This window comes from Panicum virgatum, chromosome 9K (genome assembly GCF_016808335.1).
Source record: "Panicum virgatum strain AP13 chromosome 9K, P.virgatum_v5, whole genome shotgun sequence".
NCBI lineage: Eukaryota > Viridiplantae > Streptophyta > Magnoliopsida > Poales > Poaceae > Panicum > Panicum virgatum.
In genome coordinates this window covers 6,505,649-6,528,480 of record NC_053144.1, presented here as the reverse complement: position 1 = coordinate 6,528,480, position 22,832 = coordinate 6,505,649, and the positions used below count along the sequence as shown (strand labels likewise).

At 46.1% G+C, this 22,832-nt stretch overlaps 3 protein-coding genes across 10 annotated transcripts; all 3 read left to right on the top strand.

The window, feature by feature from the left end:
* The first annotated feature begins 7,730 nt into the window (after positions 1-7,730).
* On the top strand, positions 7,731-14,022 carry LOC120649697. Of its 6 annotated transcripts, none has more exons than XM_039926566.1 (5): positions 7,731-8,352; positions 8,897-9,140; positions 9,772-10,002; positions 10,107-10,872; positions 11,686-14,015. In XM_039926566.1, the coding sequence occupies exons 3-5, from the start codon at positions 9,784-9,786 to the stop codon at positions 13,647-13,649; spliced, it is 2,949 nt and encodes a 982-aa protein (XP_039782500.1). In that variant the 5' UTR covers positions 7,731-8,352; positions 8,897-9,140; positions 9,772-9,783; the 3' UTR covers positions 13,650-14,015. The 6 variants fall into 6 exon arrangements, with proteins under 6 accessions (XP_039782500.1, XP_039782498.1, XP_039782499.1 ...); XM_039926564.1 differs by having other exon boundaries at positions 7,765-8,012; positions 10,083-10,872; positions 11,686-14,022; XM_039926565.1 differs by having other exon boundaries at positions 7,765-8,352; positions 8,923-9,140; positions 10,083-10,872; positions 11,686-14,022.
* A 561-nt stretch (positions 14,023-14,583) lies between these two features.
* LOC120649698 (mitotic checkpoint protein BUB3.3-like) lies at positions 14,584-19,189 on the top strand. Of its 3 annotated transcripts, none has more exons than XM_039926569.1 (9): positions 14,584-14,772; positions 15,042-15,172; positions 16,054-16,136; positions 16,227-16,475; positions 16,874-16,946; positions 17,325-17,405; positions 17,477-17,555; positions 18,059-18,189; positions 18,767-19,189. In XM_039926569.1, exons 1-9 carry the CDS (start codon positions 14,671-14,673, stop codon positions 18,852-18,854), a joined length of 1,017 nt encoding a protein of 338 aa, XP_039782503.1. In that variant the 5' UTR covers positions 14,584-14,670; the 3' UTR covers positions 18,855-19,189. The 3 variants fall into 3 exon arrangements, 2 of the variants coding, with proteins under 2 accessions (XP_039782503.1, XP_039782504.1); XR_005665338.1 differs by having other exon boundaries at positions 14,585-14,772; positions 18,076-18,189; positions 18,767-18,808; XM_039926570.1 differs by having other exon boundaries at positions 14,586-14,772; positions 18,092-18,189.
* A 606-nt stretch (positions 19,190-19,795) lies between these two features.
* LOC120649699 (eukaryotic translation initiation factor 5A-4) lies at positions 19,796-21,962 on the top strand. Its single transcript, XM_039926571.1, has 6 exons — positions 19,796-19,955; positions 20,062-20,209; positions 21,091-21,213; positions 21,309-21,365; positions 21,460-21,534; positions 21,630-21,962. Exons 2-6 carry the CDS (start codon positions 20,084-20,086, stop codon positions 21,729-21,731), a joined length of 483 nt encoding a protein of 160 aa, XP_039782505.1. The 5' UTR covers positions 19,796-19,955; positions 20,062-20,083; the 3' UTR covers positions 21,732-21,962.
* Positions 21,963-22,832: the final 870 nt, after the last annotated feature.

Here is a 22,832-nt window from a genome sequence, read left to right as displayed (position 1 = left end):
CGCCTCGCTTTCTAGGCTTCCACATCCGTGCCCCGCAGGTGATAGGGTTTAGCGCGCCACCAAATCTTCGATTCTCTTAATTAATCCTCTTTGGAGGCTGTTACCCTCGAGAGAGTGAAAAGAAGCACAATCAGTGATGCTAGATACTACACTGCGATTACTTTCAGTTCAGATTTTTTTTCAGGAACATTCAGTTCAGAATTAGCATCGTGCATTGAGGACAGAAATTGGGTTTATGATGACCACTGGTTTTGCAGTGCTATTCCTTTCTGTCCATTCAAGTAGCACGGTTCGGGAGTAAACGGTAAGCCTCCGGGACAGCCCGCGCGATCTCGGGTTACCACAGTGTCAACTTTTCTCTCCAGCACCGACCGACAGACCTAACGGGTGCATTGTACTGGTACGCTGCAGATTTTTCTTCTTTTTCTTTTTTTGAGCTGGTAGTACGCTACAGATTTGGTGTCACCTGACGCGTCCTGATCGACGCTGCCACCCGGCGAGGCGGCGCCGGCTCGTATCCGGACACACGGGAACTCGTTGGATGGGCATTGGATTCCACTTCCGCACCGGTAGAGGAGGAGAAGGGAAGAGCAGCCACCGCCGGCGGGCGCCGGCCGGCGCGACGTCGCGTCCCCAGGGGCGCCCAGTACGGGGACGCTCCGCAGAAGATCCGGGACCGAGACAGTATCGCCGTCCCAACGGCCGCCACAGCTGGCGCGACGTCGCGTCCCCAGGGGCGCCCAGTACGGGGACGCTCCGCAGAAGATCCGGGACCGAGACAGTATCGCCGTCCCAACGGCCGCCACAGCTTCCCGAGATCGAACTGATCATATTTTTTATTATTTTCTGCGTGCTGGATTCCACGTCCGCTGGGATTCGCAGCAGCAGCGAAAGAAAAGACGAGACATCGAACGCGCGTCACGTGAGCGGCGTCGACGCGCTGAGCCGCTGACTGAGCCAGCCGCGGCCGGCCAGGCGGACGAAGAAAGAGCGGAGAAGCGGCCGGCCAAACCCCGCCAACGGCCAGCGCACGCCGTCGCTCACCGGCGTCTTGGGGAACGGCGGCGGGGAGGGCGCAGCCGTGCAGGGGCTGTCGTTTGTTTGTGCGCAGACGCAGCGCAGGCCGAGGAACCGTCGGGCCGAGCCAGATCCAGGGCGCGCCGACTGACCGAAATGCCCTCGTACAAACGAACGCACCTTTCCTTTATTTTTCCCCCCTTTTTTTTGAGACGATACGAGTTTCATTACCTCCTCCGCGTCGTCAAGCAATGAGCGTCCCTCGCAGCCGCAAAGCACACATCAGTGCATCACATGGTCGGAGGCTCGGAGCTGAGGAGCTAGCCAACGATGCTGATGACCAGGACTGGGGAAAGAAAAACAAAATCGGTCTTGTTGAGCTGTCTATACCACGTTTCAAGATTACTGCATTGCACTTATTTTTTTATAAGATCAAAATTTGCTTGTTTTGAATAAATTTCAAGGTTTGACTCGTTAGGTTCAGTGAAGTTTATCTCAAATAGATTGAATCCGTAACAGGTAAGACCTGAAAAAGAAAATGAAATGGCTTGTTAATGACCCTACTAATCACGACGCCAACTAGTAAGCTCCGATTGCTTAGCACCGCCAGTATGAAGCGACGTTGGATTGCTACGAGTTTCTTTTTTTTTTTGAAAGATTATTGCCATGAGTTTCCAAAAGTAGAAAAAAGGAAACAAGTACCAATATTCGCCCGTCATGAAGCAATGGTAGGCCATCCTGGTAGAGGTGGCGTGCAACAAGTTAACGGATGGGTGGCAAAGGGTGGTGGGTAGAGACGTTACTTTCAAAAAAAAATTGTGGCAGAACATGCGCTAAAACATGAAGGGCGAGGAGCTACAATTTGACGAAATAAACTTTTCAAAAAATAATTTGATGAAATAGTCGCGAGAATCAAGGTGGGACGGATACAAGAGGAATCGAGGTGGTGTCTTGCCACATGCGCTCGTTGGAGATGGGCACGGCACGGAGTGGCGGCGGCGCTCGAGATATGAGGCTGGGAGGCCTATGCCTTTTTATTGGATTTTTTATATTCAATTAAAATATTTATTTGATATTCTTTTTTATTGGATGCATAGACATATTAATAAGTTTAAGAAGAAGAAGAAGAAGCAGTGTTATCACACGACCTAGAAGTAGAACAGGAAAAAAGATTATTGTGAGTTCGTATCACCAAGAAATCGCAGTACTTGTGTAGCAATTGTGTTTAGAGGTCACACCTCGGGCGAAGGATGCGGACAAGAGCACGATCTACGCACACAGCTTGGGGGGCGCCCATCCCATGCTGCGCGCGCGCGCAGGAGATCTGATGTCCACCCCAGGAACAAGTGGGCAGCATCTGGGCGGGCCAGCTCCGAGCCCAGGCTCCAGACGAGTCGGTTGCTTTCACAGGGACAGGCAGAGAGCAGGAAGGAAGCGCGCCGCGCCGCTGCCCGGCAGACAGACCCAGACGCGAGACGCCAGCGGCAGACGCGGACGTGTCCTGCGACACGCGCGCAGGTAGATGCATTATGCATACACGGACGCACGAGACGCTGCCCGTGGGCCCCGCGCCCAGGGACCGTGTGGGTTGTGGGTGGCTGGAGGAGCCGAGAGGGCGGGCCGAGGCTTTCCTGTGGCGACTGGCGAGTGGCGAGTCTGGCGACCATGCTGGGCACTGGGCCACTGGTGGCCTCAAGGGAAGGAGGGCGATCCTGCCATCCTGGGCATCATCAATGCGTGCGTGAGCTGCTCGTCCTCTTGGCGCCAGGCGACCTTGGGTTGCTGTTGCTGCGTGTACGAGCAAGACGGGACGAGCACAGTGCAGGAGAGCCTACAGGGCAGGGCAGGGCAGGGCAGGGCATGGACGCATGGTCGCTTCCACAGTGAGACGGTGCACCGGCTGGAGACTCCTCCGCGCGGCAGTGAAAATCTGGGGATGGTTTCTTGCCGTTCCCTTGCTTTTCCGTTGTTAATGTCCCTGCTGGCTGCTCTCTGCTTATACGCGCATGTGCAATGTTCTCTGCCGGCAGGCCGGGCTCTGCGCGTGCAAGGCTGATCGACAGTTTGATGCAATGTTTATTGAAGCAGAAAATAAATGGCGTGGAAGGCAACCCCACTTCACCCCGTAACCGTATTTTAGAGGATAATACCATGTGAGTACGTGACCGGGTCGAGTCCTTTTCACTTTTTTAAAAAAATGTCGTTTTTTTGCCGGCAAAGATTTCGGGATCGCCGGGAAATATTTCGGGAGATTAGGGGTTTAGAAAAGATTTGAGCTCAACGATGCAAAATAAAATTTGAAAATTATTTTTAGCGCGTGATTTAACTTGGTGAATTTTTGGGATGCTACATATAGGTCCGGATGCAAGTGGGGCGGCGCACGGGTACCCACTACCCGTCCGCATAAGCCGCTAGCTTTCTGCGGGCTTATGCGGCTGCCCGCGACACACCGCATGCTGCTGCGGGTTCATGCGGCAGCCCGCATGCATGCTGTATGCATGTTACAGTGCATCCGCTTAACAGCTTAAGCATGCTGGTTGCTGGCCTCATGGCCTCGCGCAAACCCCGCCACGTATATAGCGGCAGACGACGACGTGCCAGCACCACCCCCGGCGAGCCCATCGAGCTACCAGCTCTCCCAGTCTCCCTCGCCCGCTCCCATGGCGCTGGCGCCCGCACTGCATGCTCTCGCGCTCGCCCTCCACCTCGCGACGGCCTGCTCGCTCCAGGCCCCGCCGTCACTGGCCACACCGCAGACGGCGACGGACCCTTAGTGAAGCAGTTCTACTATTACTACTCCTCACTGCCACCATCCACGCGCCCCCGGCGATGGGGCTGGCTACGCCTACTCCTCCCGTCCGCGACGACTGCGACGAACGGGGGCTGCGATCTTTTTTTTTTTTTTGACGGAGGCGGGAGCTGGGACCTGGGAGGGTAAGGCGGGATACACGGGCTGTGCGGGTTACCCACACATGACCCGTTTGCCGAAGTGGGCTGGGATGCAGGAGTATGTGGGTTCACGGCGCTGCCCGACCCAGCGGGTTAGCCAAGTGGCCCACGCCGTTTGCATCTTGACATATAGGTCATCCAACTGTTAAAACCAGGCAAATTTGACCTCTTAAATGGTTTCGAAGATGATTTTTTATTTTTTGAGAATTAAAAATATTCAAATTTGAACTAAAAAGTTCATAAGTAATTAATTTTAAATAAAAAATACGAAATGGGTATCAAAAATTTTCTAAAAATGTAACCTATCTATTGGCATGATTCTTTTCAGTTATTTAGATCCAATTTTTTATTTTGAGAATATTTGATTGCTTATAGTTATGTCTATTATTTTTGAATAACTAATATTCAAATAGAACAATAATAAATAGGTTACATTTCTTTAAAAAAAATTGGTACTAGTTTCATTTTTTTATTTAAAATAAATTATTTTTGATTTTTTAGATCTAATTAGCATTTTTGATTTTCTAAAAATATAGAACCACCTTGGAAACCACCCCCAAGGGCTACATTTGTCCGGTTTTGACAGTTGGATGATTTATATTATTTGGTTTTGTAGTTGAAGGTTGAAAATTGAACTTCTAGGATAGTTTGAACGTGTAATTCGGACTTCTCCCTTTCCCAAAAAGAAAAAAAAAAGAGTTTGCCGCTGGAAGTGGCGGAGGTGCATGCAGTTTGGTTGCCTCGTCTGGTGCGCGATATCAAATTCAAACCGCGTGCATTATCTTCAATTCTCCCTAGATTTTCAGGGGCTTTCGAGCTGTGCTAGTCAAGACCGATATGGCTCGCCACCCGCTGGGCTTCCGAGGCATCCAGGCCATGCCACGGCGGCGGCTGCACATCACTTGGAAAACCGAAGTCCAGAGACTACTGATCTCGCAGAAGAAGAAGACTCCCTCCCGTGTGGTCGGCTGGTCCTGGTCGCACGTTCCGATCATCCAGGTTGATCTCTAACGATCTAGTATAATAATTAAGATCTAAAAACAACGTACTAGTGCGTGTGGCCGTTCGCCAGCCTTAACTTCTCCTCGCGGTTTCCTGGTGAAGCCTATGAATGCGAGTGACGTCCCTTGGGCTCGAAGCATACGTACCGCTGTCCGCCGGGGACCGGCGGGGAGCGCGCTCGGTCGCGCCATTAGTGCGACGCAGCCAAGCCGAGCGACGCCATCGCCATCGCCATCCAGTCCAGCTAACCGATTCCCTTGGGGATTGGGACGGGGCTTCGGATTAGGATTGCGATTACCGCCGCCGCGCGCATGGCCGCGTCGCTCCGGCCTCCGGGCGGGATGGGAATGAGGAAGGTGACTCGCGAACGTGGCGGCGGCGGCGGAGTTTGATTCCGTTCCTCGCCTGCTCGCGGAATCCGAGGTTGAGATGAGATGAAACCCAATCCCCCACGCGGCCCGACCACGCCCAAAGCCGGCACGCCGTCACCTGATGGACGGCCCGGATTGCGCGGGGAAGTATCTTGATTAGAGTAGTGAATAGTACGAGTACTCGTCGGGATTTTGTCTGTCAGACTGTCAGTTGAGTAGTAGCATTACGGAAGACACGCTGTCATCAGCCGCTCCTCGTGATCCCTGGGGCGAAGGGTGCGCGCGTGGGGCCCACATGGCAGACCCAGGTAGGTATCGGGATACGGTGGCCGTCGCGTCTACAGTAATAAACTCGGCGGTCGACACACTCGAGCCGAGCGGCGGTACTTTCCCCGGGCCTCACTCTCAGGGCCGGGGTGGGCCCCGCGCGTCCAGGCCTTTGGGGGCATCTGCGGCTGCAGCCATTGGATCGAGCAAAAAGAGGAGGGAGGGGGGAACAGCGAATGGGAGTACAGCTGATTGATTGTTTTCTCCTCCCCCACTTTCCCACTCCATAAACCCATAAACACAAAAAAAACATCACATCAAATATTTTGACACATGCATAAAATACTAAATAAAATATATTTACAAAACATTTTACATGAATGGGCTGTAAATCGCGAGACGAATCTAATGAGCCTACTTAATCCATGATTTGCAACAGTGATGCTACATTAACCATCCGCTAATTATAAATTAATCATGGATTAGTTAGTATCATTAAATTCGTCTCGCGATTTACAACCCATCTGTGCAAAAAGTTTTGTAAATAAACTTCATTTAGTACTTCAAATTAACAAGATTTCATCGAATTTTTTTTTTACAAAACATCTAAACACGGCCTGTACTGAACTGCTGATGCGCATCGTTCATTTATCAACCCAACCTCCAACAAGGGCCGTGTTTGGTTTTGTCTGGAAAAAAACGCGAAATTTTTTTACATCTTTGACCACTAATTTAGAATATTAAATAAAATCTAATTACAAAACTACCTCCACACCCCACGTGTAAATCGCGAGACGAATCTAATGAGGTCTTTGACCGCGTGATTAGAGAATAATTACTGTAGCATCACTGTAGCAAATCATCAATTAATTACCGTCATTAAATTCGTCGCGAAAAGTTACACCCATCCCTGAAAAAGTTTTACAAATACACTTCATTTAGTACTCTATATAGACATTTATCTTGTTGTGTAATTTTGCAAACCAAACACGGCCAAGATCTTTTCCGCCAGGTGTACTCACGTAGATAACCTTGGTGACCTCACATTAGCAACTCAGTTAATCCGGGATGTCGTCTTGTGCTAAAATTTGTAGCGACCATATACTATGTACGTGCTGGGTGCTGGCTAGAACGCGGATGTTCTTTCTTTTTTTCAGTTTTTTCTTTACCACAACAATGCGCAAGTGTTGTGTTGGATCCTACAGGCCCTGATGCTATCTTTGCCTTGCCTGCCATCATTTTCGTTCGTTGTGGGATTCGCATCCTCCATCCCAACAACCCATCATTTTATTTGGGAGTCTTAAAACAGGAGCTCCGGATCTCCCTGATTCGCAATCGCAACGGAGAGGAGTTGGTTGTGTGCTCAGGTATCCATTGATTATGATGCCGACTAAACATGTGCTTACCAAGATTACCAAGAAAGCGAGGGCTTGTGAATTCTGTGACCCAACTCGCTTTGAATTGGCCGATTTTCCCCCATCGAATCGTCAGTGGAGGGATTAGAATCACAGACAAAGAAAGCATCTGAATTCACGTTACAATAAAATATTGAAGAGATAATCTAACACTGGCAATAAACTGAAAGGTGCAGCGACAACAGTAACCTAGCCGCCGGGAGAACGGGGTACGGATGCTGCGGGATGGCATGTGAGCCGAGGGAAAAAAAATAAAAGTATCACGAGGAGTAAAGATGGCTGGTTTTGTAAGATTTGGAAAGGAAGTTTGGTGCTGTCCTCTGAAGTAGCATGGATTTTTATACCGAGCTGTGCCTTTCTCTCTCCCCCACAAGCAAGCAAAGGGGGCGCACAGATTCTCTCAGTCTCAGCCCAGCCCCCCCCCAAACTCTTTCTACAGCCACCCAAGGGAACAAGGAAATGTTATACAAATCATCACAGGGAAGGGAGATCAGCTGATGCCCTGTTTCAATAATAAAACGGCCGATGATTATTGCGACTGATAATATAGTTAGTTCCGGAGAAAAAATTCTGATGGAGATAGCAGCTGGTGGGGTGGGAAAACAAGTGTCTGTTTAAATTATTTTATTTTGTTTATTCTGATGAGAGAGAGTAGAGAGAGAGAGAAAGGGAGAGATGGGGATAAAAGTGGGTGAGGACTGAGGAGGAAGGATCAGCAGCAGGAGAGAGAATAAAAAGACCAGATGTCAACAAATCTGCCTGTCCTTGCTCCTAGTTTAGAAGAAGGTCGTTCCATTCCCTTCCTCAGAGGAGAGAGAAAGTGAGCAGGGGGGAGGCAGCAGAGCAACACCCCGCAGAGGAGAGAGAAAGAAGAGAGAGGGCAGAGCACATAACCAAACAACACCCATCCAAAAACCCCAAAAGGAGGAAAAAAGGAGAGAGAAAACCACGCAGTCGTGTGTTCAGACAAAACAAGAACAAGAACCCACCAGTACGCACTTCCTCCTCTCCTCTCTCTCTCTCTCTCTCTCTCCGCCAGTCCGCCCCCTGGCCCATCAGATCCAATTCTTTCCCCGACCACCATCCCGGATCCGCCGCAATTCCTTCGCGTCTCGAGCTCGATTGCTCCGTGCCCGTGGAATTTGCTCCCTTTTTCCGCTAGAATCCTGCCTTGGCCGGCGACTCGAAGGGGGCGCTTCCGAAGGTGAGGGGCGCTTCTGTTGGGCGTCTCGGGGCCATGGGCGTTGTGGCGCCCGCTAGGCTATTCGTCCGCCGTATACTCAGGGTCGTCAGGCTCAATCCGCTTCAGCGCAGCGCTAAGAGTCGTTGAGGTGAAATTTTACTCCGCTGGTTTGTTCTGCCTAGCGTTCTAGCTCGGTTGTTGTGAAAAAGATGCAGCTTTTCTGCCTTTTCTCTTCTTCTTTGAGCCGTCCAAGGTTCTGATTTTTTTTCCCTTCTGGAAATTGGGTTTCTGTTGCAATTAGTTCCCGTGTCAAATTTCGGTTGGATTGACGGCAAGAAGCTGATAATTGCATCTAGTCTTTGCAGCCTTTTGGTTTCCAGGTTTGGTAATGATAGGTCGCTTGAGGGAACTGGTTCGTAGGATTTATCAAGTGAGTTGAAACGTCGGGGGTTGACTTGTCTTCTCTCCTTTAGTTCCTTCCTGTCTCGCGAGTTGACGTCGAAAGAGCTGTACATGTATATTCTTTTTCATTGTTTGGGCCTCCGGTGATGTTTCTTTTGATCCTGTGTATGTTTGCTTGATTATTGGTAGGGATAGTGAGTTTCGATCTTGCATTGTGTGTGCGATACAACACATTGAGCATCTTGTTAAGTAGATCTTTTACGTTGCTCACTGCAGTGTTTGATGGGCAGGTTTTTTTTCTCGTGAAAACATTTAGCTTAGGAAGATACTGTTAGCTGCTCATTCAGCTGAGCAGGTTGAGCTATCCATTTGGCTCGACAGAGTGAAGAGACACATTGCGCATACGTGTGCTGCGTTGGCTCTGGATCATCCTTTTTGTGTGCTGTGCCGTGAAGTGTGAAGGTTACAAAATCCACTTGGCTTCTGGGATGGTGGTGGGCATTGGAGCATGACAAATGCAGGCTTCTTAACTTGGTAATTAGTCAATGGAACCCTATCTCTTTAATAGCTTATTTTGACAACTGTTAGTCTCAGTTTAATATAATGTAGTTGCCCATTTGTGCTCGTTTTGGGTTTCCCCCCTCGCTTGCTAGCATTTCGTATTTCATTGCTTAGTACAGTATCCTTTTAAATGACAATGTCTGGCTGAGCATCTTAAAACTGCTTACATAATTTCTCTGCATTGTTTTGTTGGTTTGCTGATGCCAGTAGAACTAACAATTAACATGTAGTATTTGTTCATTACTTGAGTTCATGCTTTTCACCCCTTTAAATTGGCATTGGTTTTGCAGTTAGAATTAGACATCATTCTTGTAATTGAAGTGTACAAGCTGCCACAATAAAGTTGTGACATCCGTTGTCACTGAAAGTTTATCTTTTCCTATATATACTCTCGATAATTATCTTAAATTTATAAGGGGTAGTGTTCTCTTGTAAGTAGCCAATTTCTTATGCTTGTTTCTTATTCCAACCAATGAATAATGCATGCTTTTTCCCACATTTCAGGCCCATATTGTAGGCACATTTTAAATTTGGTTGTTATTAAAGTTAAAGTGTTGTAGAATTTTTACCAACAGAGCGTTTGATTGACTGGTCTCTTGCACAGATTGCAACAAGAATGGGGGCAAAAGTAGAAGGGGAAAGCTATATGCCTGGATATTATGCCACGGAGGATCTCAACATGGAACCAAATTGTACGTGGTCTCCATACTATGAGGAAAGGACATCAAATGGCCAGTTATGCAATGGCTTCAAACCAACAAATGGTTATTCGGAATTGGACAAAGAAATGGTCAAGCGCCAAATGCTTGAACATGAAGCTGTATTTAGACAACAGGTGAGTTTACTCCAAATTCTAAGCAACACAACACAGCATATCAAATTATTTTTCTTATCAATTGTTTTTTTTCTGTCAAGCCTCACAACCCACTCACTATCCAGGTGTATGAACTGCACCGGGTTTACAAAATACAGAGAGATATGCTGAAACAGCATCAAAGCAAAGAAATATTTTCATACCCAATGCTTGCGGTCGCATCACATACAAATTCAGCATCACAAGTGCCGCAAAATGGTGCAAAGATGATGTGGCAGATGCCGGTTCCTCCTGTGTCCACAACATACAGAAAAGCTCCTGTCGGCGAGCATAATGATACAAACCCGTCCTCCATGAAATTCCTTAGAGAAGGCAGCGTGCAGTCCTCTCCAAATGGATTTCTGTCAAGTGATGCTGCTCCAAGAAGCAGACAAGGCACTTTTGACCTTCAGCTTCCTGCTGATCATTATATAGATGATGACAACACGTCAAACAGCAAGCCCATAGATTTCCTTGGTTTGGCATCAGATACAAAACCACGGAATGATGCTGACCTTACACTAGTTAGCGCAGAAGGTTTTGGGAGGTTCAGTGATAATAGTTCAACCTCAGGTTTGCGCACTACAAATAATCTTGGAAGCCAGCAAGTTACTGACCTGAATGAGTCAAATACTGGCATCTATATGGGTAGAGCAAATGGATCAGTTTCCAGAGGCCTCTCAAATACCCTGGAGGGCTCGTGGCACCAATCAATATTGAGACCAAACACAACCAACTTCAGTTTCAATAAAGAATACTCCAAAGACAAGCACACTGACGAAGGAACAAGCTCAAACTTCTTTGATGCAAATGCGAAAATAAGACATGAGGACAAACCATCAATCAGTAAAGGTAAGAATAAGGTTCAATTACAACACCTTTGGTTATTTTAGAAATAATTCCTGGCCATAGAGTACTTTTTATGTTGGTCCGGTATATCTTTCAATACTGCAGTTACCATATTTGTCAAATACAAGTTAATTTTGGTAAAGCGTATATGTTTGCTGTGGATTTGGGAGGAAAAGTAGTTCATGCTTGTGGTAATATGGTTAACAAATGGCACAACATGCAAACCGTCTTAGCCATGCCTGTTCTGTATTTGGTTCTGGCCTTCTGGGCGCCTTTTTTATTCTTATTGTAACTACTGGATTGCAGCATGGAGACCTTCGTGGGGGCCTTACCTTTTCAGTGTCAATGGTGGCCTTTGAGATGTGTATTGTATATTCTAGAGTCTGTTATGTCACAAGCTGTTCTTGAGTCCTTATATGGCTCCAATCTATACTAGAACACATGCTGAGTTCTTTTGTTTACTGCTTTCCCAAATCATATTGCAGAGTAGTTCTGTGTATTTTGTGTTTTAGTACTTTTTTCATTGAAACCTCTGGTTCCAATTTTCTTTCTGATACATTAACTTGCATTTCCCTTCAAGGAGGGGTAAAAAGAAGGCATAGGGTAATTTGCTCTTGCTGGACCACAGCTAGTGGCTTTCCTTTCTGCATGCCATACTGTTTGTCATCTGGCAATGATGCTTGGTAATGTCATGCCGAGAACTTAGATAGCTCTTTTGGATGCTTTTTTATAGCTTGCACATTCTTTTACCGAACTTTATTTATTGCTGATTTGGTCCTGTCTTATAATTGTTCTGTCTCTTGCTTCAACCTTCAGGTAAACAAGTCAGCAGTATAACTTTTTTAGCACCCAGATATAGTGATGCTGATCCCCCCAAATACTTCAAAGCTGCTGACGGGAGGCCTGCCAATTATAACCAATTTGTTTACCAAGGTCAAAATAGTTCAGTTGGATGGTGTGCACGAAGTCCTCTGGAACCTTCTGCTATCAATAATTTCGCTACGCTTGACCGTCCATATCATTCAAGTGTGGGTACATTTACTGCCCCTATCTCTATTCCTCAAATAGACCATCCTTCCATTGTTTCCCCAATGGGTTCTTGCACAGTTGACCCTAGGAGCAGCATTATCAATAATCCTGCTTTGGTTCCAAGATTCAATGGATCATCAGCTGTGAATTCGTACACGAGTCTTAGTGCTGTGACACAGAGCATTGGAACTTCGACTCCAAAGCTGAAAAGTGTGGATAAGTTAGATGGCCGCTATCCTGGTTTTCCCCTTGATTCATTTTCTGTGTCCCACTCACGACATCAGGTAGCAATTTCAAGTGACCTCGAGCAAAAGAACTCCCAGAAGTTTGAACATTCAGATCGACAGTCTCATGGAAAGGGCATGAAGAACTTTAATTTGAACGAGACACTGTCAGATTGCCAAGAAGATGGTCTTGTAGAACAAGATGGGAGATGTGCTGGCAGTTTTCAGCATGGTAAAGATGGGGGATCAGTATTCGGGATCTCTTGGCTCAAAAATAAAGCTGCGTGTGCTGATCTGACAGCTTTGCAGAAGCCAGGGAAGTTGTTTGGCCATTCATTTGGAACTGCAATGGAGCTGAAAAATACTAAAGACCAGAACGAACCTGCCCAAACTATTCGAAATTTATCAGATTCTGCCTCAACATCCCTAGGTTGTGGAATTAAGAAGGATGGGCCTTCGGAAGACATTATCGCTAGAACTCTGCTTGTTTGTAATAAGGCCCAAAAGAGCGCTGCACATTCACCTCTTTCATGCCAGAAACATGTGTCTAAAGATGGACAGGCTGCTGAAGGAGTCATAAAGAAAAGTGGTTCCCCTGTCAGGAATTTCATCGATCTGAATGATGATGTACCAAACGAAGACAATTCTGAGGAATCTGTTGTGTCACATGAATGTCAGCCGGCCCCTTTGCAGAACAACCAGCCGAAACGTGCATTTGTGATTGACTTAGAGGTGCCAGCTTGTGAAGACGGTGCTGCATGGAATTTTGATCAAGAATGCACACATCCTGGTAAACCTGATGCATACCAGGAAATTGACAACACATCTGTTACAGCCGCTATTGCGGCAGCTGAGAACATTGTTGTGCTGTCAATGAATATACCAACAGCTGTCGAGGCATGTGATGATATGTTGCAGTGGTTTGCAGATCTCGCTGTATCAAACATCAATGACCATGCCGAACAAGTGGAACTCCAAGCTTGCACCAATCATTCCAGTGATGATGAATTGGATTCATTTGAGTCCTTGACACTGAAGCTGGAAGAGACAAAGATTGATGAGTGCTGGAGCAGGCCACTGGAACCTGCAATCACAACTGATGGACAAGCAGTTTCAACTGCGCACCTCCTCACCAAGCCTAGAAGGGGCCAGCAGAGGAGGCGACGACAAAAGCGGGACTTTCAGAAAGATATCTTGCCTGGCCTTTCGTCACTTTCCCGGCCTGAAATCATAGAGGATGTTCAGTTGCTTGAGGGGTTAGTCCAGGCTTCTGGTGGATCCTGGGAGTCGAGTTTAACTAGGCGAGGACGTTATGGTGGGCGGACAAGAGGTAGGAAACCTCGGAAAACTGTAGTAACTATAACTGTAGAAGAAGAGGAGGTTGAGGTTAGCCCGCCACCGCCTAAACCTGCTGGTACTGGAGACTTAGAAGCCGGCGAGAGGGGTATGATCGGATGGGGAAGAACAACAAGGCGGTGTCGCAGAACCAGATGCCCATCAGGCAACAACATCGCTGCTGCTTCTTGAGAGAGGTCTTGCCAGCAAACATTGGACACCATTCTCAGGTATTGGGCGGCACCCGTTTGTTATAGAGACTCTGATGGATGATGGACTGGTATAAGGTGATCACAGTCATGAGTGTACATACTTTGCCGGCCTATTGGCCTCACCCCCAACTTTCATGCTTTTGGGGTCCAAACATATGGTGTACGTTCGTATAATAAATCCCGTAAATTAGTTGATAAGACATTTCTGAGACAGCATTGTATTAAGCTGTTCCAGGTTATGAGGTCCGGTATATTTCATTGTGAGAAAACTGCAGTGCCTGTAAACCACCTTGATCTCTGAAGAATAGCTCGTCGCATGTGCAACGAAGGGTATGGTTGGGGGTCAGAGTCTATTCGCTTTGTAGCTTACGCTCTGCTTAATCGGCCAGCATTCATCAACATCCGACTTGCTATATGAATTTGATTCGATCATCTGGATATATTGGATTATGGCAAAGTTGCGTCGCAAATGTTTTTTTTCTCATTTAATGAAACATATTAACGTAGCCAATGTTTACCACAAACTTCTGCCAGAATCATCTTGAGATTATCAATCAGATTCAGAGGCCAGAGCCATACCCATACTTTCACTAGGCGAAGGCGATCATGTCGCACTTTTCAAGGTCCTGACACGTGGGACCCAGCTGTTGTGATGCATCTGACTTATTTTAGAAGAATTTTTTTGCGAGGATTATTTTATTTTAGAAGATTTGATCACGTTGACCTAGTATATTCTATTCTGCATCAATCAACGTTAATCTGTTTCAGCAATTCGTTGACTCCTGCGAGAAATAATGCACTTTACACCTCCTCCTCCGGTCCACAGAAGCATAGAATTCTGGACCGGAGCCTAGAGCCCAATACAATTGGGTCCAAGCTTAAATCTACCATGACACGTCGGCCCACGACGCAGCAGCCAGCACGAGCTCAGTTTTCCGTTCGAATTTCGGAGCGCTCCGCTCCCCAGTTCACCACACTCCACTAGCGCCTGAGACCTGTCGATGGCGAGGCGGAGCCTGGCTGGCGGCGCCACCGCGGGCGCCGCATCCCGGGTTCGGTTTGCGCCCACCTCCAACAACCTGCTCGTCTCTTCGTGGGATTCGGTGAGAGCTCTCTCTCCCCCGACTCGCGGTTCGTTGGGTCATAGGCCTTTCCTTCGCACTCCTGGTTCCGCTGAGTTCGATAGAGATGCGAACAATTCTGGTTTATTTTGGGGGGATATGATGGTATTTTGGGGTAAGTTTTCAGCAATTCAGCTCATATCGGAGTCGAATTTGGGCGCGCTCAAGTCGATTTGAAATTTGGGGGAGATCGTTTCCGTGGAGGTTGGGAGCAGTGTCTGATCGGGTTTTGCGCCGGATTTGTTCCGCAGGGGCTGCGGCTGTACGACGCCGACAGGAACACGCTGCGGTTCAAGGCGGAGTCGGAGCCGGCGCTTCTCGACTGTTGCTTCGAAGATGAGTCGGCAGCGTTCGCTTGCTGCTCTGATGGATCTGTGAGGAGGTAAAGTTAAAAATGGACGCAATCCCTTCCTGTATTCAATGAATGTCTTGTGCCAGCGGATCATGTCGCATTAGTAAGGTAGCATGTGTTATCGTTGTGCTTCCTGTACTGACATCCAAATTACACACCTTAATTCTGTGCACGGTTCTCAGTGCAAGTTCTTTATGTATTTTGATGAAGTAGTAAGAATTAAACAAAAGTCTGCGTACCAATACCAATGAAGGGCTCTAGTATACAAATTCCATGTGCAAATTTGACCTTCGGTTGGACCATTGCAACAATTTTTTACATTTGCTGCTAATGCATGACAGAGCAAATAAGGTATTATGATTCCATTTAGCGCTGTTTGTTTGCATCTTGGCATTCGTTACGAGCGCCATCTATAGGACAAACCATAATAGTCCTTACTTCATTAGCATTAGATTTGCAAGTGTTGGCTGTAATACTAGTCACGTTAGGTGTGTTAGTTGAGTCAGTGGAGTCTGTTAGAGTTTTTTCAGTCGGTGTCGTCCGAGTCCATTGCTTTCAGCCGAGCCATGTCCCAACTGGAGTCAGATGCTTATCATGGACTAGTTTTCAGGCACCTCTGTAGCCACCTTAATCATGTACTTTGATTATAGGTAAAAGCAACTTAAACCTGGAAAAGCTGCATCTTTATTGTGGCAAATTCCAGTTGTCTTAACTGTGTTCAATCCACGTGTTGATTGCATTGAGTAGAGCAGATCAGACTTACATGACAATAATTGCAACTATATTGGGTAGAGAAGATTGCTCACTGCTGCTGTTGGTTTACACCATCAAGGAAGTCACTTTCTTCATGTTAATTAGTTTAATTTGAAAATTTTGTATCATTGCATTCACGTTATGGGCATTATTCTTAGGTATGACTTCCGCTCAGTTTCTCAGGATACAATGGGGCTCCATGACGATGCGGTTTCTTGCATCGAATATAGTCAGACCACTGGTATGGAAGACATTAAATAGTCTATAGCTTGGTAATTTTATGGTTGGTTCACTAGATGTTTTTTCTCTAATCTCTAGAGTTATTTTTCAGGTCAGATTGTGACCGGGAGCCTTGACAAAAAACTTCAGTTGTGGGATACAAAAACAAAAAACTTCAGTTGTGGGATAACCTTTGATTCAGATGTGTCATCACTTTCAGTTTGTGGCATGTATATATCAGTCGCAGTTGCAAGAAATGTTTATTTTTATGACATGAGGAATCTAACTGGGCCAGTCAAAGCTAAATTTTCTCCTCTAGAATATCATATTCGGTGCCTTCAATCTTCTTTGCAGTGGAATGGTACGCCTTTTTTAACTTTTATTATGAATTTCCATACTTCTGATTAGTAGGATTTTAAGTTTATCGTAATGATAATTTTCATAACTGCGAATGTATGTTTATCAACATGAAGTAAATCTTTAGTATTGCTTTGCAAAACCTTTTCTATAGTTATTATTTCAATAAAAGAGTTGATTTTTTTTAAAAAAAATTGAAAGCTAATTTTTTTATTTTTTTAAAAAATGAAAGTTCATTGTAAGATTGGACCTTGTAAAAATAAAACATTGAAATTAATTTCTTCGGTTTATGATGAAATGATGTCCATTCAACTGCTCTCAAGTATACTTTGTTTTTCATTCAGCCATAGACTTTGGATCAGATATTGTTTTTCAGCCTTCATGATGGTTCTTTTTGCTTAGGTTATGTTGCTGGCTCTGTCGATGGTGTTGTTGCGTTGAACTATCTTGATGATGTAATAGATGGGAATATGGGGTTAGTATCGGTACTTTCTTTGTGCTCTTTACATTTCAAGTTTGCTATTTACTTCCCCCACCATTAAAAATAAGGCTTGTAACTTTGTAAGGCTGGGTGATTTCTCATCTAAATGCAGACAATGTATATATTGCAAATTTGCAATCAACATTTTAGGAATAAGTCCTCATAATATCCTATCATCTCTTATTAACTCGTGGAATTTCCTTTTTTACATTAATCTAAATCTCGAATCAGATCCCTATTTAGTTCTAATATTTCTTACAAAAGAGCCAATCAGAACTAAAATAGTTCACTTTTGACGTAGCGGTGCGGGGCCAATATAAGCCATTTGAGAAATACGAACTATGCACTGTAACTCTCCTTATGTTTTTGCAGATATGCTTTCCGATGTCATCCAAATTCCAGAAGTGGAAGATCCAACCTGGTGCCAATAAATTGCATCGCAATTCATCCCTGGTATGTTTTGCGTATAGAAGGTCTATAATTTTCTCAAGATGGAGCTAAATGCCTATGCTTATGATCCGCAGCAAGAAAATTTTTGTTACTGGAGATGATGGAGGATATGCTATCGCCTGGGATGCTCAATCAAAAAAGAAGCTGCTTGAGGTAATACCAAGCTATTCCCAAAAAAGGTTACATTGATATTTGATTGCTTGGTCTCAAAGAAAGTTTGTTTGTGATAACACCACTTAGAGTGAGATGTCTTCCCATATTTGATCCTGCTACATCTCGTGTCACCCTCCCCTTTCCCATACTGATTGATTTATTCCTTCTCCAAATACTATTATCATTTGGTCTGCAGATCCAGTTACCAAATAACAAAAGTTATTTGTTAGTAAGAGATGAATGCAGTGCTATATCGATTTAAAAAGATACTCAGTTTGTTGCATATTTTGTGCAAATTTCCAGGTGGAAAAGTCCATTCATTACTTCTTGAAAGATTCCTAAATAGTTTAACCCTTGCAATTCGCTGTATAACATGATTGATGCTGCCTTGAATCACAAAGCATACATCATTTTGTCCATATGCCTACCTTTTTGCTCCTGCCTATCAGCCTATGGCAGTTCTTCCACTCTAATATCTAATCGATTTCTTTGTTCTGGTTCAGTGCCATAAAAGCAACAGTATTTTACTATTGCAGTTTCCTAGCTATTCGAGCAGTGTGGCATCAATGGCGTACAACCATAGTGGCCAACTTTTGGCAGTTGCTCCAAACTATTATCATGAAGTGGATACAATGTGAGTGGCTTCCAAACTACAAGCTCCAACTGAATCCATGATTAGTAATTTGAAATTCATCTTGAGTGTTGTAACATACAAAAAGAACTAGTAGTACAAATCTATAATTGCTTGTGTTGAATTTCTGCAAAGCAAAATGTATCTGTAACTACTGAAACAGACAGAAATACTATGGAAGCAGATCATTTAGTTTTGCCAGCTCACACTTGTAATGTAGGCATCTCCATCACCTGTGCAACTAACTGCATGAAAATACAAAAATGTGTTTATTACTTGAGAACCACGTTTTCTGGCCATGTGGGATACATTAAGTGCTGCTTTCTCTGTCCCTAATCTTTAAAGTATCTGGTTATCTCCATTGGGTTAGAGGGTACTGGAGGGTGAAATGGTAAAAGTAATTATAACTGTTTCCAAAATTATTGGTATCTCTTCCATTTTTTAGCATGATCTTGGAGGGGTTTCACTTGCTTCTGCGGCAATTTCCACATCGTACCTTTAGCTTTACATCTCTACATCACAAAGAAAACGCTGAACGTGTTTGGTAATCACTCCGCTTGCTTATATTTATATTGGCCAGGATGGAGGAGCACCAGATATTCATTGAAGCAGCGGACGACTTCAAAAGGAAGCCTCATGTGGTGAAAGACCCTTCTAACCAAACCTAGAGCTGCCTACCCTATTGTTGTACAAAAAATCAAGCTAAAGTGCTCCCATTGTATTGATTGTAGTGTCGCATGTCCAAGCTCACCAAGATCTAGCAGCATGTTGTAATATGTTGTAGGGCTAAGCATTATTTGTGTAAATGTGCGCCTGTTCCCATTTCCCTGCCCCAGCTGTTTACACTAGAGAAAACTTGCTATAGATTCATGCTAGAGAACATGGTGGTTCTGCCGGAAAAAAGGGTCGAAGCGAAGTCGTGTTTTTCTTTTTCTGCTGAAGTCTAAATATGATCGGGAGTAGGGGACCATCATGTCGTGAAATGGAATATTTGTTTTTTTCATGTGGAGCAAATTGAAGAGTCTGTGGCTTTGGCGGTGCCGTCGTCTGGAGTCTTTGTCGCATACCGGATGGGAATTCCAGGCCACAGGTCTTCCCGCTTTTACGGAAAGGATTGGCTGAGCTCTGTTGCTCTCCGTTGTGCTGAAGCTGTAGATGTTCAAGTTCTTCGTGCTGATCTGAGCCGTCTATTATTCATCTGCAGAGTCCCTCTGATAGCTCCTCAACAATGATATTTACCTTGGAAATTTGTGATTAGTTGCTGCTTACTTTGTGGCTGACAGGTACTGTCACTACTCACAAGTCAGCTCCAAATCAGATGAATTCGAACGCCTCGTCTCCTGCTCACTGAAGATGTTGTGGGTCTGGGACTCTGGGCACGCAATCTCTCTGAAGATTTCGTGCGGCTTCTCCGTGCCGCGAAAAGCCGTCGCGCCGAACTCCCAGAAGCGTCCAAGTCAAGAAACGTGCCGCCAGATGCCACGGGCAGGTAGATCCGACGGCTATGCGCCGATGCATGCCCCCCCCCCCCCCCCCCCCCCCCGTTCACGTCGCGACGGAAGAGAGGTCTGGACGGGCCGCACTGGGCCGCGGCGAGAAGCCCACGGCCCGCCCGCGCAGCCACACAGCCACACGCGATCGATCCCCGGGCACAAGCCACAGCGGCGCCGCATAAAGGAGGCGCGTGCTGCGCCCGTGCGGAACCCTAGTCAGCCGGATCGCTGCGTCGCTCCGCCTCGGCCTTCCGCCCTCGCGCGGCGCCTTCCTCGGTGAGCGCCCCCCCTCGCTCCTTCGCTCTCAAACCCCTCCGATCTGCTCCGACCAGCTGGGAACCAGGGGGAATTCTGATCTGTGGGAGTCTGCTTGTGGCGGCAGGTTCGTCGGTCCAGCTTGGGAGATGTCGGACTCTGAGGAGCACCATTTCGAGTCGAAGGCCGACGCCGGAGCCTCCAAGACTTACCCGCAGCAGGCCGGCACCATCCGCAAGAACGGATACATCGTCATCAAGGGCCGCCCGTGCAAGGTACAGATCCCTGCTTCTCGCCTCAGTCTATTTCCGTTAGATTTAGTGGATTTTGGCGATGGCCCATACAAGAGGTGTGCTGTGTCGACTAGCCTTGCTAGGCCGTAAGCCCGTAACGCGAAAAGTTGCTGTTTTACCTTTGCTGTGCTGATTAGTCTCTGGGATGTGCTGTTGTGGGGGCGGCATCTGGTTGGTGGTAGCGATTGTGTGTGCTCATGCTTTTTCATGCCTTTTAATTGTGGCGATAGCAGGTCAGTTGATTTCAACTACCAAACTGTGGCGGTTCATAAATTGTTTCCTGACCCTTGTTTACTCTGCACCATGTTATGAGATCCCAGCCTTCTATTGTTACGTTCTTTTGTCTCGGCTCTACATAGAATATCTTTTGGTATACTATTCTAATATCTGCTTACCAATTGCTTGTATTTGTGTGAAGTTCCTGTATATCATATTATTACGTTTGATTATATTCTATGGTACTATGTCTTGGATGATTATGCTGTCCCTTGCGCCTTTCTATTGTTGCAAAATGTATAAATGCCATTTTACTCCCATCGTTTCTTGCACTATAGTTTGTATCTGTTAGTACCATACTACCATGCTTTATGTGTTCCATTGAAGCCATTCACGTGCTAATTTAGGTGGAAGTAAAATTGTAATTCTTGCTATCTTCACACTTAATCATTGGGTGGTGTTGACTGGTCTCATTATAAAAGTCTCTTAATCATGAATCAAAGTTGTTGAATGAAATCCCATTTGCATTCGTTGAATGATCCTTAGGATGGAATGCATTCTTTAAACTGTGCGACATTTTGATGGCTTGATGGCTGTGTGGACAAATGGCCGTGTTTACTATGATAGTTTTTCCCTCTTTAATGCAGGTTGTTGAGGTCTCCACTTCAAAGACAGGGAAGCACGGTCATGCGAAATGCCACTTCGTGGCCATTGACATTTTCAATGGAAAGAAGCTTGAGGATATTGTGCCATCTTCCCATAACTGTGATGTGAGTGTCAAATATAAACCATCTTCTGTCTTGTTTCTTTGGTTCTTGTCTTGATATGCAATGTGTTTTATGGTTCTTTTATTTATACCCTGTAGGTGCCCCATGTCAACCGTACTGACTATCAGCTGATTGACATATCTGAAGATGGATTTGTATGCTTCTTCGACTCTTCTAGATTCCTGAAAATCTGTATTTTGTTCATTAATGATTTCTCAAGTATCTGTATGCGTTCCACACATAATGCAGGTAAGCCTTCTGACTGAAAATGGAGGCACCAAGGATGATCTGAGGCTCCCTACTGATGAAACTCTGCTTTCCCAGGTTAGAGAGAGCTCAGTCATATTTTGTGGTCTGCTTGAGCTTTGTGCCAAACCACTCTTCAGATCTCTAACTCCTTTCTTCTTTACTAAGCAAAGATTAAAGCTGGATTCGATGATGGGAAGGACCTGATTGTTAGTGTGATGTCTGCCATGGGTGAGGAGCAGATCTGCGGTCTGAAGGATATCGGCAAGAACTAGAGCTGCATTGCCACTGTTGGTTGTTTGTCCGGTCGCTATCTGGGAGGTGGTGTGTTGATGATATAAGCGTGTTTGGTTACGAGTAACATGCTTGTGGACTGCCGTTGTCTTGTCGTTTATGCAGAGTGATTTGGATGTACCTTTGCTATCTGTAATGTTCTTTTGAACCTAGTAGCTTGGCTACACCTCAATCGAAATCATATGCATCAGATGAGAAGTGGGCTTTCAGAAGTTTGTATTGGCATTTTCCCAGTTAATTTGTTGAGGCGCCTCAGCTTAAAAAGGTAGGTGGTCGCAGCTGGGGAGTTGTGACAGTTCGGGTGCTCGTCGGGGCTACGAGTGCAGCGACCCACTCGGCTAAACAGATATTTTTACTCTGTTTTCCGTTTAAGCCGAATGGCCAATCGGTTTCATTTCTGTCAAATGGAGTTCGACTAATTCATACAAATACCGATCAGGGATGCTCCGAGTGCCCCCTGGTTCAGGTCGGATCGGCTCGTCCCGTTCCGGCGATGCCCGCCGCCGCCATCCTCGCTGCTGGAGATCGCATGCCCCGTTTGACCCCTCTGTCCCGCCGCCGCCATCCTCGCTGCTGGAGATCGCATGCCCCGTTTGACCCCTGTTTGGTTCAGCTATCCGCTCCCCTGCTTAGTGCAGCAAGTGCAGGACAGGAAAGGACATGAGCTGCGCGGTTCGTCGCCCTCCGAGCGGGTTAGGAGCGAGCAGCGGCGAGCTTGACTTCACGCCGGGAGCCCGGCAATGGCGGCTCGCCCCGTAGCCTGTTTGGCACAGGATATGACCTGACGCGCTTGCCTTCATTCCTCAATGCTTAAGCTATTCAAATTTGTTTTCGTTTAATTTCTTTTCGTTGCTGGAGTTTCATCCGGAGCAGCAAATCATGGCTGATCGATACAATAGAAGAAATTCTTACGATTTTGCATCATCTTGAACTCTTGGCATGCTTGAGCACTGAATCATTGAGCTCTGAATTCCTGCCTCTCGGCATCTGCCTGTGACAGAACCGCCAAATTAAAACTCAAATTAAGCTAAATGGCCATCATTTGAACACATCAGGCGCATTTGGCTTAACGGTTTAACTTG